A 16,888-nucleotide genomic window follows, 5' to 3' on the forward strand; every position below is an offset into this window, starting at 1 on the left:
TCCAGCGAACGTCGCAGTCTCTCCGCAGGGAGAGAGGCATTAAGACAGACCATCTCACACAGCATTGCGAATCAACTCTACATTAATAAAAATGTATATTTAAAGAATATTATCTCAAGCTTATTTGTTTAAGACAGCACTGCAACAGGTGGTGTGGAGACCAGCTCCAGCCAGGCAGTCAGACGGGGCCTCGCAAGGGCCAGGGAGGAAGGACCAGTTGGAAGGAGGCTTCCAGAGGAACACTGCGGCCAGATGGGAAGTGGATTCTATGCAGAGGGGACTGTCCTGAAAGTGACCCCAACAGGAACCAGCCACCAAGTAATCCAGTGTGACGCCAGGAAATGTGGAGCAGCCCTGTTGAGCCTGGGGCTTGGGACACGGGCTAGGGCTGGGGCTTCTTGAAACAAAGTCAAGCAAGGCAGAGATGCAGCAGATTGACTGGAATTGTGATTAGTACTCGCATCCCAGTTGCCCTGTGGAGGCTGAATGGATTGGCCTAAACTAGAAGGAAAGCAAACTTTGACAGGAAGCCATCTCCATAGTCTGTAGGAGAGAAAAGGAGGCCGGCAGCAACAGCTCTGATTAGAGCCCTAGCCTAGAAACCCCGACAGGCCATGGGTGTAGCCCTAGAAAGACAAAAGACAAAACAAACAAAACAAAACAAAAGAAAGTACATCTGGGATGGGATCAGGACTGCAAAGGCAGCTCGGACCCTAGGCATCCAGCACCCTGCGGACAGGCCCCCAGTGGAGCTCAATGGGGCATCTCTGCACACCCATGTAAGGTATTAGCAGCAACCAAATCACCGACAATATTTTGCAAATATACATGCAGCTGCATTACATGGAGGCCAGCCGTGAGTTTACAAGTAGGAGCGTCCCTCCCTTGCTCCCTCCTCCGCTAAGGAGCTCTTCCAAAGGCCCTGGGTGTTTGTCGTCTCCTTCAAGTCCAATTAAGTCCCGAAACATCTTCCAGCTGCTTTCTGGAACCTTACATCCGAACTCACAGTAGACCCTCTCGGTGGCTGCAAAAAACAAAGCCGCGAAGGAAGTTTGCGCCCATTCCTGGAGGCACAGGGATGTCCTCTGCGCCCGGGGGTGGAGTTCGAGAGGCTGTTCCAGCGTCCCCAGACCAGCCCGTACCTGCTCCAGCTGCTCCAGGGAGGCCGACACCTCCGCCTGGCCCTGGGCTCCCTAGGCCTCGGGAGCCTCCGTCTGCAGCATCCGCTCGGGGGCTGCTGGCCCTCCCTCGGCCACCACCTCCTGCAGCTCAAAGCTCTGCCCAGGGGCCTGGGAGGGCTCCGGGCGGGTGCCGGCCTCCAGCGCCAGGGCCGAGCCCTTCCTCACCGCCAGCGGGCTACTCCCGTCTAGAGAGGCGACTTCATCATTCTCCGGGTCTCTGAGCGGCAGCATCTCGCAGGGCCGGTTCCATCTATGTGCCTAAAGGACAAAGCCATTTCTTCTGGCGACAGCGGCCTGGAGCACAGGCCCTTGCCAAGCAAAGAAATGCCAGCTTTCGGATGGGTGCGCAAGGGCAGCGCCATGTGTGAGAGGACACGGCAGGAGGGCGGGGCCCTGCTCGGCCCCTGACTCCTGGGGAGCCCAAGAGAAGCCTGAGGGGGGCTGACAGCTGGCCCCAAAGATAGGGCCATGTCCAAAGCCCTAGTACCCGTGCTGGCCGAGGTCAGAGTGGACTCAAGGGGACCTGTGGCCCAGGACCAGTGTCCTTCAGAGGAGGGGTCCAAGGATGGAGACACAGGGGGACAGGCCACGGGAGGTGGCAGGGGCTGGACGATGCATCTACTGGCCAAGGACGTCCAGTCCCCATGGCGGGAACCAGGGCAGGACTCCTCGAGAGCCCCCCCGAAACTGGCCCCGCTGACCCTGGCACTTCGAGTCTCTGGCGTCCAGCTGCGCAGGACGGTGAGTTCCACTCGTTCTCAACCCCGCGGTCTGGGCGCTGTGGGTCCAGCCCCGGGAGCCACACAGAGCCCTCTGTCCCCTGCTTCAGACAACCGGCAGGACTGAGATCTGCCGACACAGACCCTGCAGGGCTCTGAGAAGGTGGCACAGACACCACCGCACGGGCCACGTGTGGACACTGGTGGGAAGGCCTGGGGCTGCCCTGCGCCCCCCGGGACGCCTCCCGGGTCCCCACGGGGCAGATCCCGGCTGATACTTACCAAGCTGCCTTGTTCATGCTCATTGCCTGCAAATCAAACAGACGCGAACGGAAAAGAACTGCTGTCAACCGTGACAGAGGGGTTCCCGTCATGGCTCAGCGGTAATGAATCCGACTAGCACCCTGGAGGACGCAGGTTCGATCCCTGGCCTCGCCCACTGGGCGAAGGCTCCGGCGTGGCCGTGAGCTGTGCTGTAGGTCGCAGATGTGGCTCAGATCCCGGGCTGCTGTGGCTTGGGGGAGGCCGGCAGCTGTGGCCCTGAATGGACCCCTAGCCTGGGCGTTTCCAGGTGACGCGGGAGCGGCCCTCAATCAAAAGGAAAAGAAGACGTCCTTACCTTTCCAGCGACCGGCCACCCACTGGAGGAGCCCCAAGACTGGGAAAAGGCAGGACAGGGACTTAGTCAGGCGGCCCCGCCTCCCCCACTTTGCCCCTTGGCTGGAGCAGCACCTGTCCGTCCCTGCTTCCCGGCCCAGGGCGCCCCGGACACCCCGGCTCCCGCCAGCGGACCTGAGCCTCTGCTCTTAAGCCCCGCACGTCGGGGCGCGCGGGGCCGGCGGCTCTGAGCTCAGACCCGAGAGGGGCCCCCGGACGAGGAGGCCCCAGAACTGCGTTCAGACCCCAAGCGCCTGGTCACGAAGCCCGGACCCCGTTTCCAACGCTCTTTCCGCTCGGGTTTTCTCCAGGATCCATCTGACTCTGACTTACTGCGTCTTCTACAGCAGAACACGATGGGGCCGGGGATGAGCAGGGCCAGGGCCCCCAGAACGATGAACAACGTGCTGCCATCTTCTGGAAGGAGGCAACACAGAGGTTCGATCCTGCAGGGTCAGGGCCACTCTCCTCAGCCAAGTGACAAGCCCCGCAGCCAGGGGGCCCGGCTCTCGGCGGAGGGGGCAGCACAGCCGTCCTCCAGGCCCGGAGCTGAGCACCGCCCCCAGGCCTCCTGGAGGGAGGTAGGCCGCCCCCAGCCTTCTGCTCAGGCCCAAGCCTGGGCTCAGGGCGGGGCCGCGGGGCCTGGGAGGCGCCTGGAGCTCTGACCGCCAGAGAGGCCGCCAAGGGCCTGAAACCTCCGACGGGCGCTCGGGCTCGATGGTCCCAACTGCACCACCCGGCGCAGCAAAAACCGCCACACACACTACCACCATCAAAGGCAGGCCCTGTGCCCCCAGGAGACCTGATAACGGGACAAAAAAGGCCCCACGAAGATGGGGTAGGTCCTGGAAGTTCCTAGGCCAGGCACTGAACCTGAGCCACAGCCGTGACAACACCGGGTCATAACTGCTGGGCCACCAGGGACCTCCTCCCTCCATGCACGTAAGACCCTTACCCGGCTGTGGGTGAGGTCTGTCGGCACAAACCGCGTCCCTGGTGGCATTGCAGGGTCGAAGGACGGCGCTGTGCTCACACCTGGGAGCAACAGAAGGACACCTCAGCGCCACGCCCCCTCCCCAGGCCGGGCCGCCGCAGCCTCTGACCACGCACAGGTCAAGGGCGAGAGGACCAGCCCCGGCTCCGGCGCAGGCCCGCCAGGCTCCAGGCAGTCCGTGCCCAGCATGGCCCAGGCTCTCTGGACGCTAACGGCTCCGTGACAATAAAGCTTGGGAATCCTCGGACCAACGGGGAGGGACCCTCCCGGCTCTGTTCCCAGATAGAGCCGTGTGTGGCTCTGAGGACAGGGCCTGCTGTGGCCACGTCCCTACCAAAAGGGAAGTCAGCTGAAGAGGAAGCTCAGAGAGAAGGCGACAGGCGAGAGAAGCCAGAGCCCTGATCCAGCCAGACCTGAAGGCAGCCCTCACTGTGGACATGGCAGGGACACGGGCACCACCTGAACACGGTCTGAGCTGGGTTTAAGAGTCTCCAGAGGAGAGCTATTTCGCACGAGGCTTTACCGCCGTAAACGTCTCCCCCGAGTCGCCCCAAATCCCTGCCTACTCGGACCCACAGAGTGCTGCCTTATTTGGAAAAAGGGTCTTTGCAGGGTAGTCGTGTTAGGAGGTCTCATCCTGGATCGGGGTGCCCTGAGTCCCCGACCAGTGTGCTCACCAGAAGGGAACTGTGCCAACACAGAGCGGGCCACGAGCAGGGGCAGGGACACAAACGGGCGGGCGGGGGTGGGGGAGACCCTTGCCAGTGGAAGCAGAGACTGCAGAGATGCCTCTAGAAGCCAAGCAGCGCCAAGGACAGCCGGCAGATGGAGAGCTGGAGGGCGTGAGGGAGGGTCCTCCCGGCGCCCTCGGAGGGAGCGGGCCCCGCGGACGCCTGCGCCTCCCCGTCGGGCCTCTGGAGCTGTGAAAAAACCCATCTGTCTTGTCCCCCTCGCCGTCCACGGGCGCTGTTTCATTACCGCAGCCCAGCCAACGCGCACCGTGGCGGGGGACCGGCCCCACGCACGGCCCTGCCTGCGGCTCCCGCCCCAGAACGTTCTAGGGCTCCCTCCCCCGCTGCACCTCTGCCCCAGAGACCTGCCTCCAGGCGCCCCCTCCACGCTCAGGGACTGGTCACTGCTCGTGGGTGGAGGCCTCCCCCATCGCTGGGGCCCCCAGGCCCGTGATGTCACCCACAGCGGGGTCCTCAGCAGCTGGGACTGCCGCAGCCCGGGCTCCAGTCCGGGCGCCAGATGGAAACATCCAGGCGCTCGGTCTGCCTTCATCCTCGGGGCGCCCCTCGGAGCAGGGCGCACCCGTTGCCCCATTGCACAGAAGGGAAGGTGGAAGCTCGGGACGGGGCAGCTGCATAAGGGACCCCAAGCCCACTGGGCCCTGAGCGGCGTCGGGGGCTGGGGGGACCCAGGCCCAGGCCCCGATCAGTCCACTCCCCCTCATTCCCCACCCCAGGCGGGCACCTCTGACACTGGAAGCAGTTCTCCTCGCAGTCCATGGAGTCGCAGAAGAAGTGGCCCCGCTTGCACTGGCACTGCCGGTCTCTGGTCGGGGAGCACTCGGTCACTACCTCCTGATCTGCTGGACAGAGGCCGACGGTCAGTCACCAGGGCCGGGACTCTGTCCTGCTCGTGCCAACCGCGACCCGCTGCACCGTCACAGGCACCCTCCCTTCCCTGCAGGGGCGGGGAGGAGGGAACGGCCAGACCCCGGGGCCCCTGCCAGCGGCGGCGGGGCCAGAGCGCTGCTCGGAAACTTCTCCAGATCCTTCTGTCGTCCTGTGTGCCCCACGGAGGACAGAGGGGCAGGGCTGTGTGTGGACCATGGGTCCCCTCTCAGCATCGACCCAGGGGTCCACGCTGTCGCCCGGGAGGGCCACACCCGCACTTCCCACGATGGGGCTCTTTCCGTGCGTCCTGCTGTCCACCCCACGAGACCGGCCTCTTGGTCCACAGTCTCGCGCCGTGGCAGCCCCTGTGCCGTCTGGTCTGCGCCCTTCAGGAGGTCGCGGCAAATGTCCCCTTCTCAGGGTGCAGGGAAACGCCTGTGGGGCTGGTGTTCTCTTTTGGCCGCACCCACGGCAGCTGGATGTTCCCAGGCCACGGATCGAACCCAAGTCGCAGGAGTGATCCGGGCTGGCGCAGCTGCCGTGCCAGGTCCCTAACCGGCTGCGCCACACGGGAACTCCCCGTCACGATCTTTAGGCTGTAACAGTTGTGAGTGTGGAAGGCGTCCAGCACCCTGACCTGGGGCCTCCTGTTGGGGTTTCCGGGGGGGGGGGGTGCACCGGATCTAGGGCTCCTTCCAGGAGAAGAGGTGTCTTTAAAACCTAGTCACGCGTTTGCAGCCTCGAGGTCTGTCTCTCCATAGCGAGGTTCCCTTGAATGCTGTTTGGTCACAACACAGTTGTCTGTGCTGTGCTGGAGTAATTCCAAAGCAGCGTTTTGGGTTGTTTTTGCTAATGCAAACGGAATTTGTGTAAAAGTGTATTTCATCGAAGCATAGTTGATTTATAATTTGTCTTAGTTTGTGATGTACAGAACCCTGATTCACTAATGCACAAGTTTTATTTATATATATGCATAAATCTCTCTCTCACTCTACACACACACACATACACACACACACACACACACACATCAATAGGCATCTTTTTTTTTTTGGCTGTGTCCCCATCACGCGAAAGATCTGGTACTGGGTTCGAACCCACACCACAGCAGTGACCCAAGCCACAGCCATGACAGCTCTGGATCTTTAACCTCTAGGCCACCAGGAAACTCCATAAAAGTAATCCTTAAGTTACAGGTCCAAAAACCACCTGTCGCCAACATACAGACGTTCAGACGTGTGTCTGTATATCGCCCTGACACACGGGAGCCCTGAGACGCTCACGACCTGTCGGTGGAGCTTTGAGCCCATCAACACCCCATCTTGCCAAAAGCCAGCCCTGCGTGACGGCTGCTCCGGCAGCTCATCGCCCTGTTCGTCTGCGCCCACGTGCCTTGGGACGGTCCCCTGGCCGAGCCCCGGGGGACACGCTGGCCTGACTGCAGCCCACTTACCCTTCCGGCACAGGGCACATGGCAGGCAGCTGGTCTCCTCGCTGGCGTAGGGACTGAAGGTTCCAGGCTGACACGGCCTGCACGCTACGACACCGGGGTCCCCGGCCATCGGTTGGCTGACATACTGGCCTGTGTGAGGCAGGACACAGAGGGGAGGCGGGGCCCCGTCTGGGCGCCGAGGCCTCTGCAGGACGGCCTGCCGCCACCCCTCGCAGGACCCGCCCTCTGCTCTGTCTCTCTGGAACACTCTGGACAGATGCAAGGCCACACGTGTCCCGGGACCTGGGGACCTGAAGCCCCCTCGGCTTTTACGGACGCCCTGCAGGGCGAGGGCGCTGGGTGGGGCGCCCGAGATCACGCATCAGACCAGCGGGGTCTCCCTCTGTCCGACCTGTGGTTCGTGTAGGTGCGTGTGAAGGCAGAGGTGTGCGTGTGTGGACGGGAGCGGGGGGCAGGTGAGTGTGGGGAGGGTACCAGGCCAGGAGTCCAGGCCTGGGGTGCTCGGTCTCTGAAACAGGAACCCCGAGAAGGCGCAGGTTCGTGAATCACACGAGGCATGTGTGTGTGTGTGGGGGGCTGGGGGCGGGTGAGTGGCTGACGTGGTGGCTCGGCTGGCGGCTGCCCTTTCACCAGAGGAGACCAGGAAGGGGCTTTCGTGGGTCACGTGGGCACGCCTGTCTGTGTGTGCGGAGGGGGTGGGGGCCAGGGGCCTCTGACCACCTTCCCCACGAAGGCCCTGGGCTGTGGCAGCCACTGGTCGTGAGGGGCTGTGGGGTGGGGGTGGGCCGCCAGGCGGATGCCACTTCTCAGCATCCTCAGGAGGACGGAGGGGCCGCAAGGACTTGCCGTGTGTGTGTGTGTGTGTGTGGGTGTGTGTGTGTGTGTGTGTGACGCCAGCTTCCCTCACTCGGGAGCAAAGGCGGCCACGTCCAGCCTGGGCACGCAGCCCCCTTCTGTCCCCCCAGCCCTGCTGAACCCACCTCCTCCACCTGCACACAAGCACACCCCCTCTGTCACACGAGGCCCCCCTCTGCCACTGTGGGTGCAGAGGTGGGGCGCTGGGTGGCTGCCCAGGGGAGGCCCCCCCACCCCGAGGCAGCCAGGCTCTCCCCGCAGGCGGCCCCCAGCTCTGCTCAAAGGGCCGGCGGACTCCCTTCCCCCAGGCAGGAGGTCTGCCCTGGAAGGTTCTGGAAGGCCTCCCGGACTCACCAGCCGGGCAGCCTTTCCCGGAGAGGCGGGCGCTGGGAGCTTCATGCTCGCTGTAGTCCCTGGGGGTCTCGCTGGTTGTCAGGGTCACCTTCAAGCAGGAAGGGGAGACGGGCATTAGCAAGAGAGCCTCTGCTCCTGATGGGCAGCCCTGCCCTCTGGGGGTGGGCTTTGTGGCGGGAGCGCCCTGGGAAGGCTCCTGTGACCTCCACGCTGCTCCCTGCGCTCCATGAGCAGCCTTGTTCACGCAAAAACCGTTCTCTGGTTTCCCAGGGCAGGTGGTCTCGCCGACTCTCGGCGGTGATGTCTCGTCTGTCTGCATGGGCAGAACTAAAGCTTTGGTGGTAGCCATCCCTTGGAAGTCAGGGAGGTTTCGTTTTGCTTTTTTGAGGTTTATGGCCAAACATGCGGCATAAGGAAGGTAGAGAGCTGGGGGTCGAAGCCGAGCCACCTGCCTGACCGACACCTGAGCCTTCATCCAGGGAGCGGGGCCAGGGATTGAGCCCGCATCCTCCTGGAAAGATGTCGGATCCCTAACCCACTGAGCACAACGGCAACTCCTCGGTCGGTAGTTTTCTCTCTCTCTCCTTTCTCCTTCCATCTCTGGCTGTGCCCATGGCATGTGGAAGTTCCCGAACCAGGGATGGAAGCCCCACGACAGCAGCAACCACCATGACGGCAGTGACAATCCCGGACCCTTAGCCAAGGGGCCCCCAAGAAACTCCTGTGACTCCTTGTTTTTCTTCTCGTGTGGCGTTCATTTTTTCAGCAGTTGCGCATCCTCCGGCAAGAGAGGATAGCGTCCGTGGCGTGGGCTCGGGGACCTGAGTGTCTGTGTCTGGGGGCCTCGCTGGCTGCACGCGTCCCTCACTGTCCACGCCAGTGCACAGCACGCACGCGCACACGGAGCCACCGAATCCCGCGAATGATCAGCTCCTCGTATTTTTACAATCCTTACTTTTATCCGCTCAGGTTGTTCATTCTGAGGGATAGAGGAATGTCCTACTAAGTTTGTGGATTTGGAGAATTCATCATACAATTACCTCGGTTTTTGTGTTTTGTATTTTGAGGCCTTGTTATTTTTTGTATACACTTTCACGTCTGTTTCCCTAGGACGGCCAGTCCCTGTGACTGACTGGCTGAACCCTGTATTTTCATCGTGCCCGTTTCCTAACATGTATTTGTGTCTGCAAGGTCCAGGCCTGGGGGTCGGTCCTGGACAGGCACAAGCGGAAGAGATGCCTCGCCCAGACAGACACCTTCCCAGCCAAGGCCGACCAGGCTGGCACCACCCTCTTGTGTCAGCTCCCAGGGTCAACGCGGGTCCTTTCTGCCACCCAGCTTTTCATGTTATTGTCTTGCGGGTGACTTTGCTGTTGAAATGGTCTCCCGCTGTGGTGCCGAATGGCTGCCAGGGGGTCTGTGATGTGTGTTGCACTTGTGTCGGGAAAAGAAGGCGTGAAAAGGCAAGTGAGTTCAGGTGTGACTGCAGGGCCGCTGGCCGTGAGTTCCACGGTCATGCGTTAAGGACACATGCAGTCGGGCTCTAAACAGAAACACACGTGAAGCAAGATTAGGGATGGGCAGGTGGTTGAAAATGCCATGAGCATAGAGGCTCACGGGAACCTGAGCTGGGTGGCCCTTACAGGCTCTGGTCCGTGTTGCCTGATTCTGCATTCGAAGCATCTTTGTCAGGCGTAAGTGCTGCAAACAAGGGAACCCACTCTATCTTCCCTGTGGCTCCTTCCTCTGGCGTTATGTCTGGTACCTCGTTTCCCCACCAAGACTTTTAGCCGCACGCACGCTCTGTTATGCGATGGTGAGACGGCCACAGTGAAGACAGGCCAGGCCCCCGTCTCCCCGGCCCCTCACGTGCCAGCTCCTTTTACCGAACCCCGCCTGACATGCAGGTGCTGCGTCACTGCCTCGAAGGCACAGCTCGTAGAAAGGCCATGTCCCTGGAGGCTTCTCTCTAACCCTGCCTGAGAAGTCACAAATGACTTTAATCGATTCGTAGGCACTGGATCACCACTCCCCCTTCTTTGCACCATCTCGTTGTGTGTCTCCTTTGACTCCCCCCCCACTTTCTTTCCTGGCTTTGGTTTTCCTCATCGCCCCCCCCACCCCGGCTTCCTACATCCTTCCCCCTTCACTACAGATGTGATTAGATTCTATTTTGACTTCCTCCCCGGTTATTTAGTATTTCATCGTGGGGAAAAATGAACCCGAAAGGGAGAGAAAAAACTACGTAGGTCCGTTTAAAGAAAGACTTCTAAGGAGCGGCTGACGTGGCTCAGCGGGTTGAGAATCCGACGAGCAGCTATGAGGAGGTGGGTTCCATCCCGGGCCTCACGCCGTGGGTGAAGGATCCAGTGTTGCCGTGAGCTGTGGTGTAGGTCGCAGACACGGCTTTTATCCTGTGTGGCTGTGGCTCTGGCGTAGGCCAGGGGCTACAGCTCCAATTGGACCCCTAGCCTGGGATCCTCCATATGCCGCGGGAGTGGCCCTAGAAATGGCAGAAAAAAAAAAACGTAAAAAACGGATCAAAGATCTACGCATAAGAGTGAAAATGCTAAAACTCATAGAAGAAAACGTAGGGGCAAATCTTCAAGGCCTCGGATTTGGCCATGCATTTGCGTATGACACCAACACGCACAGGCCACAAGAGGAAAGCTGTACATACACGTCAACTGGGCTTGACAACAAGGCAAACCTTTTGTGCTACAAAGGACGTTACTAAAAAAGTGAACAGACATCCCACAGAATGGGAGCTGAGGTTTGGAAATCGTGTCTCTGATAAGAGACTAGGACGTAGCCTATCGAAGGAACTCCTGCACTCAGTCATCGAAAGGCAAGCTGGGACGAGGGGGCTGCTGAGCGAGGGCTGGAGGGGAGGCGCTTTTTCTTGTCGGGGGACTTCTGGCTCGGAAATGGTCTCTCCGTGTCCAAAACCATCCCACTCGGACGTGGGGACAACGGCCCAGGGCAACGCGGTGGAGAAAGCGCAGCCTCGTCAAGAAACAGCGCTGAGCGGCGGTGAAAAGCAGGAACGCGGCTACTCCCTTTTCACCCCATGCCCAGTGTAGCCCTGAAAGGGTCCCAGGCCTCAATGTCAAGCCTCACAAGAGAAAAACTCCGAGAAGAAGACCTCGGAGCGACTCTCCGGGCCCGTGGCTAAACCCCCGTTCTTAGACACGACGCCGAAGGCCCAGTCCAGAGAAGACCAAACGACAGAGTGGATTTCATCAAAAGGTGAACATTCCCGCAAAGGACACTGCGGGGAGGACGAAAAGACACAGGCTGGGACAACCGTCTTGGAAAAGCACACGTGGGGGAAAGATGTGTGTCCAGCGTCCTTAAGACCGCTCCCAACTCGATCGTGAGAAAACGCCTCAAGTAAAAACTGGGCAGAGAACTGAACAGACGCGTCACCGAGCACGATTTCACTGGGGAAGCAAAACAGCATCAGGACTCTGAACCCTGGGTTTGGGGATTCCTAACAAGCGAAAGCTACGCGCACCCCCTGACCCGTCACTTCACGCGGAGGCCTTTACCCAAGAGAAGAGGCCCCGCGTGTCTGTCCCTGCAAAGACTCACGCGGAAATGATCTCGGCGGCAGCCCTGAGCAGAGCTACACACGGACATGCGCCCAACGGACCATCGACAGGCAGACAGATCAACAAATGCAGCCCCTTTATACTCGAACCGGGAAACGGCCTCCCTCCTTCCGTAGCCACATGTGGCTACGCTAGCTCTGCACATCAAGAGTTTAGCAGTAAGGGAATAACCAAAGGGACCTCATCCAACTTAGAAACCTTTTCTTTTTAGGGCCCCACCTGCAGCACGTGGACGTTCCCAGGCTAACCCTGGAGCTGGAGCTGCCGTGCGGGCCAAGCACATGGCTGGGATCTGGCATTGCTGTGGCCGTGGCCTAGGTCACACCTGGGGATCCGATCCCATCCCTGGCCCAGGACCTCCTCAGGCCATGGGTGGAAATGCTGGCCAGGATGGGAGACAGGGGAACCCTCTTCCGCCGTGGGCAGGAGTGTAGACCGGTGCAGCCACTATGCAGAACAGCATGGAGGGTCCTGAACAAACTAAAAACCAAGTTCCCAGGTGACCCCGCAATCCCGCTCCCGGGCATACGTCTAGAAAAACACCCGAAGTCGAAAACATCCCTGTACTCCAAGGTTCAGAGCAGCAGAATCCACAATCGCCAAGGCGTGGAAACAACCGAAATGTCTATCCACGGATGAATGGCTAAAGGAGATGTGGTCCATTTATACGACGAAACGGTACCCAGCCGTACAGCAGGAGAGAATGCCACCTGCAGCCGCACGGATGGACCCAGGCTGTCCCATCCCGAGCGGAGAAAGTCAGGCCGGGAAAGGCACATAGCATATGATACCACCTGCGTGCGGGCCGACTCTCAGACGCGATGCAACTGAACGGGCCTGCTGGGAAGAAACTGTACTCATGGACACGGAAAACAACCTTGGTTCCCAAAGTGGAAAGGGGGTGGGGGAGGGTTATAAGAACAAACAAACAAACAAACAAACAAGCGTTAAATAGCGGAGGAAAGTTGCTTGGGCCCAACAGCTGATGACGTTTCCCGCAGAAAGTTCCCAGGTCCTGGGTTGCTTGTGCCTATTGCTCTTTGTGGAGAAGTACAAGGGCGGGGTCGGAGAAGGAGCGGCTGTCACCGGGTCTGCAGGAGCCTTGCGATCCAGCCAATCAAGCAACAGAGCTGTTAACCCCACCCCCCAAATTAAAATAAATCAATTGGCCTCCCTGGACCAGGAGCGTGGACCGCGTCCAAGTCGAGAGGAAGAGCCGCTCTCGCCGTCCCTTCCGCGCTGTCCCTGGGGCCGGCCGGGATCTTCGGGAGAGACGTGCGAGGCAGCGGTAGCCCCATGGACCCAGCCCGCCCTTCCGCTGCCGCTGCTCTGGAAGTTTCTCCCAGAGGTCCCGGCTCCCCTGGTCCACGGTCCACCCCCTGCCCGCTGCCGGCGCCCCCCCCCCCGCTTCCCCGGAGAAGTCAGCCCCCCCGTTTCCCGTTCGCCTCGGCCGCCTCCCCGCGCCTCCTCCGCCCTCGCCGTCCTCGCCGCCCGCTGCCCGCTGCTGCATCGGTTGCCGCGCTCCCGTCCGCCGCGGTCCCGCCTGGGGCTGGGCGGGTCGGGGAGAAATTTCCCGCCGCGACCTGCTCGGGAGTGGACCCGAGTGCGCAAGGTGGCCCGTTTCCCCTCTGCTTCCAGAACTCAGGTCCACCCGGGTCTTTCCGGGACCGTCCGCAGCCCACTCGGGCAGCGCGCCGGGGCACAGCCCCTTCCCGTCTCCCGGGGTCCTCCCTCCCCCAGACCCCCGCACCTGCAGCTCCCTTCCCGGCTCCCGGGGTCCTCCCTCCCCGAGACCTCCGCACCTGCAGCGAGAACAGCAGCAGCGCTGGAAGCGCTCTCCACCCGGCCATCCGCCCAGTACTGAAAGTCGCGGGACCCGGCCCCTTTTGAGGGGCCGCCGCCGCGCAGGCGTGACCATCGCTCTGCCCAATGGGGCGCTCTCCTCTCGCCCCGCCCACGGGCACTGGCACACCCTCCTGTTAAGGCGCCTGCGGGTCGCGCTCTCCTTCGCACCACGGCGGTGAATTCCAACGCGGCACGTCACCGTCACCGGAGGTTGCTTCCAAATAAGAGCCTCAGAGTTTGGCCCCTGCCTGTCTGTACTTCTTGCCCCCAGCTTCACGGTGCCCTGATTGGATGGATGCCAGGCTTCTGTCCAGGCCATCGCTGCAGCCCGGCCACCGCCTGGGCTTCCGGGTTCCGCGCCCCCATCCCCACCCCGCGGCCCTCCCCCAAGTTTTAACTTGTTGCCTGTGGCTTCGGAGCGGCCTGAGGAGGCGAGACTGTCTGCATAGCCCCTTCGCAAAGGCCGAGGAGGGAGCGCCTCGATCCCCGGGCGCCCAGCCTCTCCTGGGCAAGACCACTGCCACTAACTAGCCTTCCCCTGGGGTGGAGCGGCGCGGCGCGTCTGTCTCCTCCCCTCCCTCATCCCCACCGCATCTTCTGAGCTGCCCGTGGGCACAGCGGCAGTGGGTGGGGGCGGGGGTGTGACAGAGGGGGAGGAGAGGGGTTCACGGGGAGGGGACCCTCCTTCGTGGGGAGAACGGGATACAGCCCAGGCACCTCGACACGGGCCCCGCGCCCCCGAACTTCCTAAACATCCCCCACTCCAGGGCGGGCCAGTCAGCTCCCTGAGTCCCTGGGCTTCGCCTGGGACCCAGGTCGCTTCTGCTAGAAGTTCTTGCACCTGCAAGTTGCTGGCAGGTCCCCCAAAGCGAGGTGTCTGTCACCATGTCATTAGGGAAAGGCATCTCTGACTTTCTCTTGCTGCTCTGGGGCTCCCGGAGGGCGGGCCGAGCCCGTCACACCTCCTCCTGAGCTTCCACTCCTTCAGTCCGGCTGCCACATCGTGCATTTCCTAAGCGATTCCACTCCAAAGAACTGAAAATGGGGCTCAAGCAAATATTCCCCCACAGCACTTACACACAAACCTGCAACGCAGGACCCTAGGCACAGCCAAGAGTGGGGACCACCACCCACGTGTCAGTCAGCCGATGCAATAATAAACAGGGCCAGGCATGCAATGAAGAGGACACAGGTCTCAAGAGGGATAAAGCACTGCTACTTACCACCTTGGCAGTGAACCTCAGAATATGCGAAGTCGGGCACAAAAGGTCACATACTGTGTGACTGCTTTTATCCGAAGTATCTGTAAAAGTTAACTCCTTCGACCCAGAGGAATTCCTTAGGACAGAGGAAGAGCCACTCTCGCCATCCTTTCCGTGCTGTCCCTGGGGCCGCCCACGGGGCTCAGCCGGGACCTTCGCGAGAGACGTGCGAGGCAGCCGTGGCCCCCGGGGCCCAGCCTGCTCTCCCCCTGCCACCTGCTCTGCAAGTTCCTCCCAGAGGCCCCGCCTCCCCTGGCCCACAGCCCCGCAGCCTGCCGGCTCCCAGCGCCCCCTCCTCCCTCTCGGTCCACAGAGGTGTTCAGTCCCCGCTCCACTTTGGCGTTTTCCGTTCCCCTCGGCCGCCTCCCCAAGCCCCCTGGGCCAGCTGCTCCATCGGCTGCCACGCTCTCTCGTCCGCAGGCTCCGCCTCTTGGGCAAGACCCCCTTGGCCCCGGGATCAGGTGCAGCCAGCTCTCCTTTCTCTGTGGATGGCGAATCGTTCTTGGCATTCCAAGGACCTCCAGAGAACTCTGGAGGAGATTCTGAGCTGCAGGGGCCGGGGGTTGGACGGGCTGGTGGTCGGGCTGCCCCAGGCTGGCCCGTTCTGGCTCTGAAAGGGACAGCGTGCAAAACTCGGGGCCGGGGCTCTGGGTCCAGAGCAGCCTGGCCTGGTATCAAAATGCAGACCACTCTCCCCAGGACCCCCGCTCTCCTGCAGGGGCTGGTGGCCTCCTGGAGACCCAGAGCCAGTTCGGGGCCCTGCCTCAGAGGGGTTGTGAATACTGGTCTGTCCAGGGTGGGCATGGGGGCTGGGATGGCAGAGCCCCACCCCCCTGGGGCCTCCTCAGCATCCTACCTTGGGGTGTTCCCCCCCCCCCCGTTTCATCCTTCAGGTACATAGGCCTGGGCTGCAGTGTCTTTGCTGTGGTGGGTGGGGTCTGCGGTCAGCGGCCCCCGCCCTCTCCTCGGGGGCCTCCTGGGCTGTCCCAGCAAAGGCAGGCCCAGTCACCTGGCCCTGGTGGCTGCGAGGACCAGGAACAGGGGCCACAGGGGAACTGAAGGGCCGGGCTGGGGGCAGCAGGGTGGGGAGGGGGCCGTCATTGTGGGGCAGAGGCCAGGCAACATGGGCTCAGGGCCACCCTGGTGGGCAGTGCCGTGCTGTGTCCTCGGCTGTCTCACTGGCTCGTTGTCGGGACCCCAGCCTCCTGGCTGCACAGGGTGACGTCTCACTGCTCCCTGCAACGTGCACCCCCATCCCCCCACCTCTTCCCTCCATCCTCAGGGCCTCGGACCCCTGCCTGGGTCCCCCCAGCCCCAGACAGCCTCTGCAGGAATGGTCTGTCCCCTGAAACACACCCCCCGACCGGTTTCCAGAAGCACCTTCCGCTCCCAAGAAGAACTTTATTCCAAGGAATGGAGCATAGAGACTTAAATAGAAATAAGCACAAAAACCCAAAAATCAAAAAGTAAAAACAACCCGTGTGGACTTCCCATTGTGGCTCAGTGGGTTAAGACCCTGACACAGTATCCGTGAGGATGTGGGGTCCATTCCTGGCCTCCCTCAGGGGGTTAAGGAGCCACCCTTGCCGCAAGCTTTGGCATGGGTCTTCAGGTCCTGCCTGAGCAGGGCTCCTGCGAGCTGAGCTCTGAGCCCACAGGCTGTCCTGCCTGGGGCCTGAGAAGAGTGCCTTTACCCACCTGGGGCTGTGGACACCTGTTGTCCTGGGCCACACCGCACCAGCGTGGCCTGTGGAGGCTTCAGGGCAGCTGCATGGTCAGTCAGCCGTCGTGGTGACGAGCCATGCCGCGGGACTGGCCCCCAGCAGAACCCTGCGCACCTCGGTTCACGGGAGCCTCTCTGGCTGGCACTTTTCCGTGGGTGTGTCACTCAAGGTTGCTGGGACAAGTGAGGGCTGGACGTCCTCAGGCTCCCCTGGGACAGGACAGCTGGGAGCTGCCGCCCTGGCTGCTGGACCCTGCCCCACCAGCCTTGACACTGGCCGGTAGACTCCTTAGCTCCAATCAACCCTAACTCTGAATCCTTGCTGGATCCCGTGCGATCTTCCAAACAAGTCTTGGGGAGCACAACGTGGGGACGTATGCCCTCTGCTGGCAGAGAGCATCTGGACTGGGGTGGGGCAGCCTCACACTAAGCTCTGGGGTTAGGGTTAGGGTTAGGGGGTAGGGGGTAGGGTTAGGGTTGGGAGTACAGGGTAGGGTTAGGGGTAGGGTTAGGGGGTAGGGGTAGGGTTAGGGTTGGGAGTACAGGGTAGGGTTAGGGGTTAGGGGTAGGGTTAGCGTTGGGAGTACAGGGTAGGGGTTAGGGGTAGGG

The 16,888-nt window shown here is 61.5% G+C and overlaps 1 protein-coding gene across 4 annotated transcripts; it reads right to left on the reverse strand.

Moving 5' to 3' along the window:
• Positions 67–13,565, reverse strand: LOC100627067 (tumor necrosis factor receptor superfamily member 26-like). Of its 4 annotated transcripts, none has more exons than XM_021082636.1 (10): positions 13,252–13,383; positions 7,836–7,923; positions 6,627–6,755; positions 5,028–5,142; positions 3,513–3,592; positions 2,891–2,971; positions 2,520–2,558; positions 2,183–2,208; positions 1,143–1,439; positions 67–1,024 (listed from the first exon to the last, which is right to left on the reverse strand). In XM_021082636.1, the coding sequence occupies exons 1-9, from the start codon at positions 13,297–13,299 to the stop codon at positions 1,194–1,196; spliced, it is 852 nt and encodes a 283-aa protein (XP_020938295.1). In that variant the 5' UTR covers positions 13,300–13,383; the 3' UTR covers positions 67–1,024; positions 1,143–1,193. The 4 variants fall into 4 exon arrangements, with proteins under 4 accessions (XP_020938295.1, XP_020938294.1, XP_020938296.1 ...); XM_021082635.1 differs by having other exon boundaries at positions 2,891–2,974; XM_021082637.1 differs by lacking the exon at positions 2,520–2,558 and having other exon boundaries at positions 2,891–2,974.

The sequence above is a fragment of the Sus scrofa genome, chromosome 2, assembly GCF_000003025.6.
Source record: "Sus scrofa isolate TJ Tabasco breed Duroc chromosome 2, Sscrofa11.1, whole genome shotgun sequence".
Lineage (NCBI taxonomy): Eukaryota > Metazoa > Chordata > Mammalia > Artiodactyla > Suidae > Sus > Sus scrofa.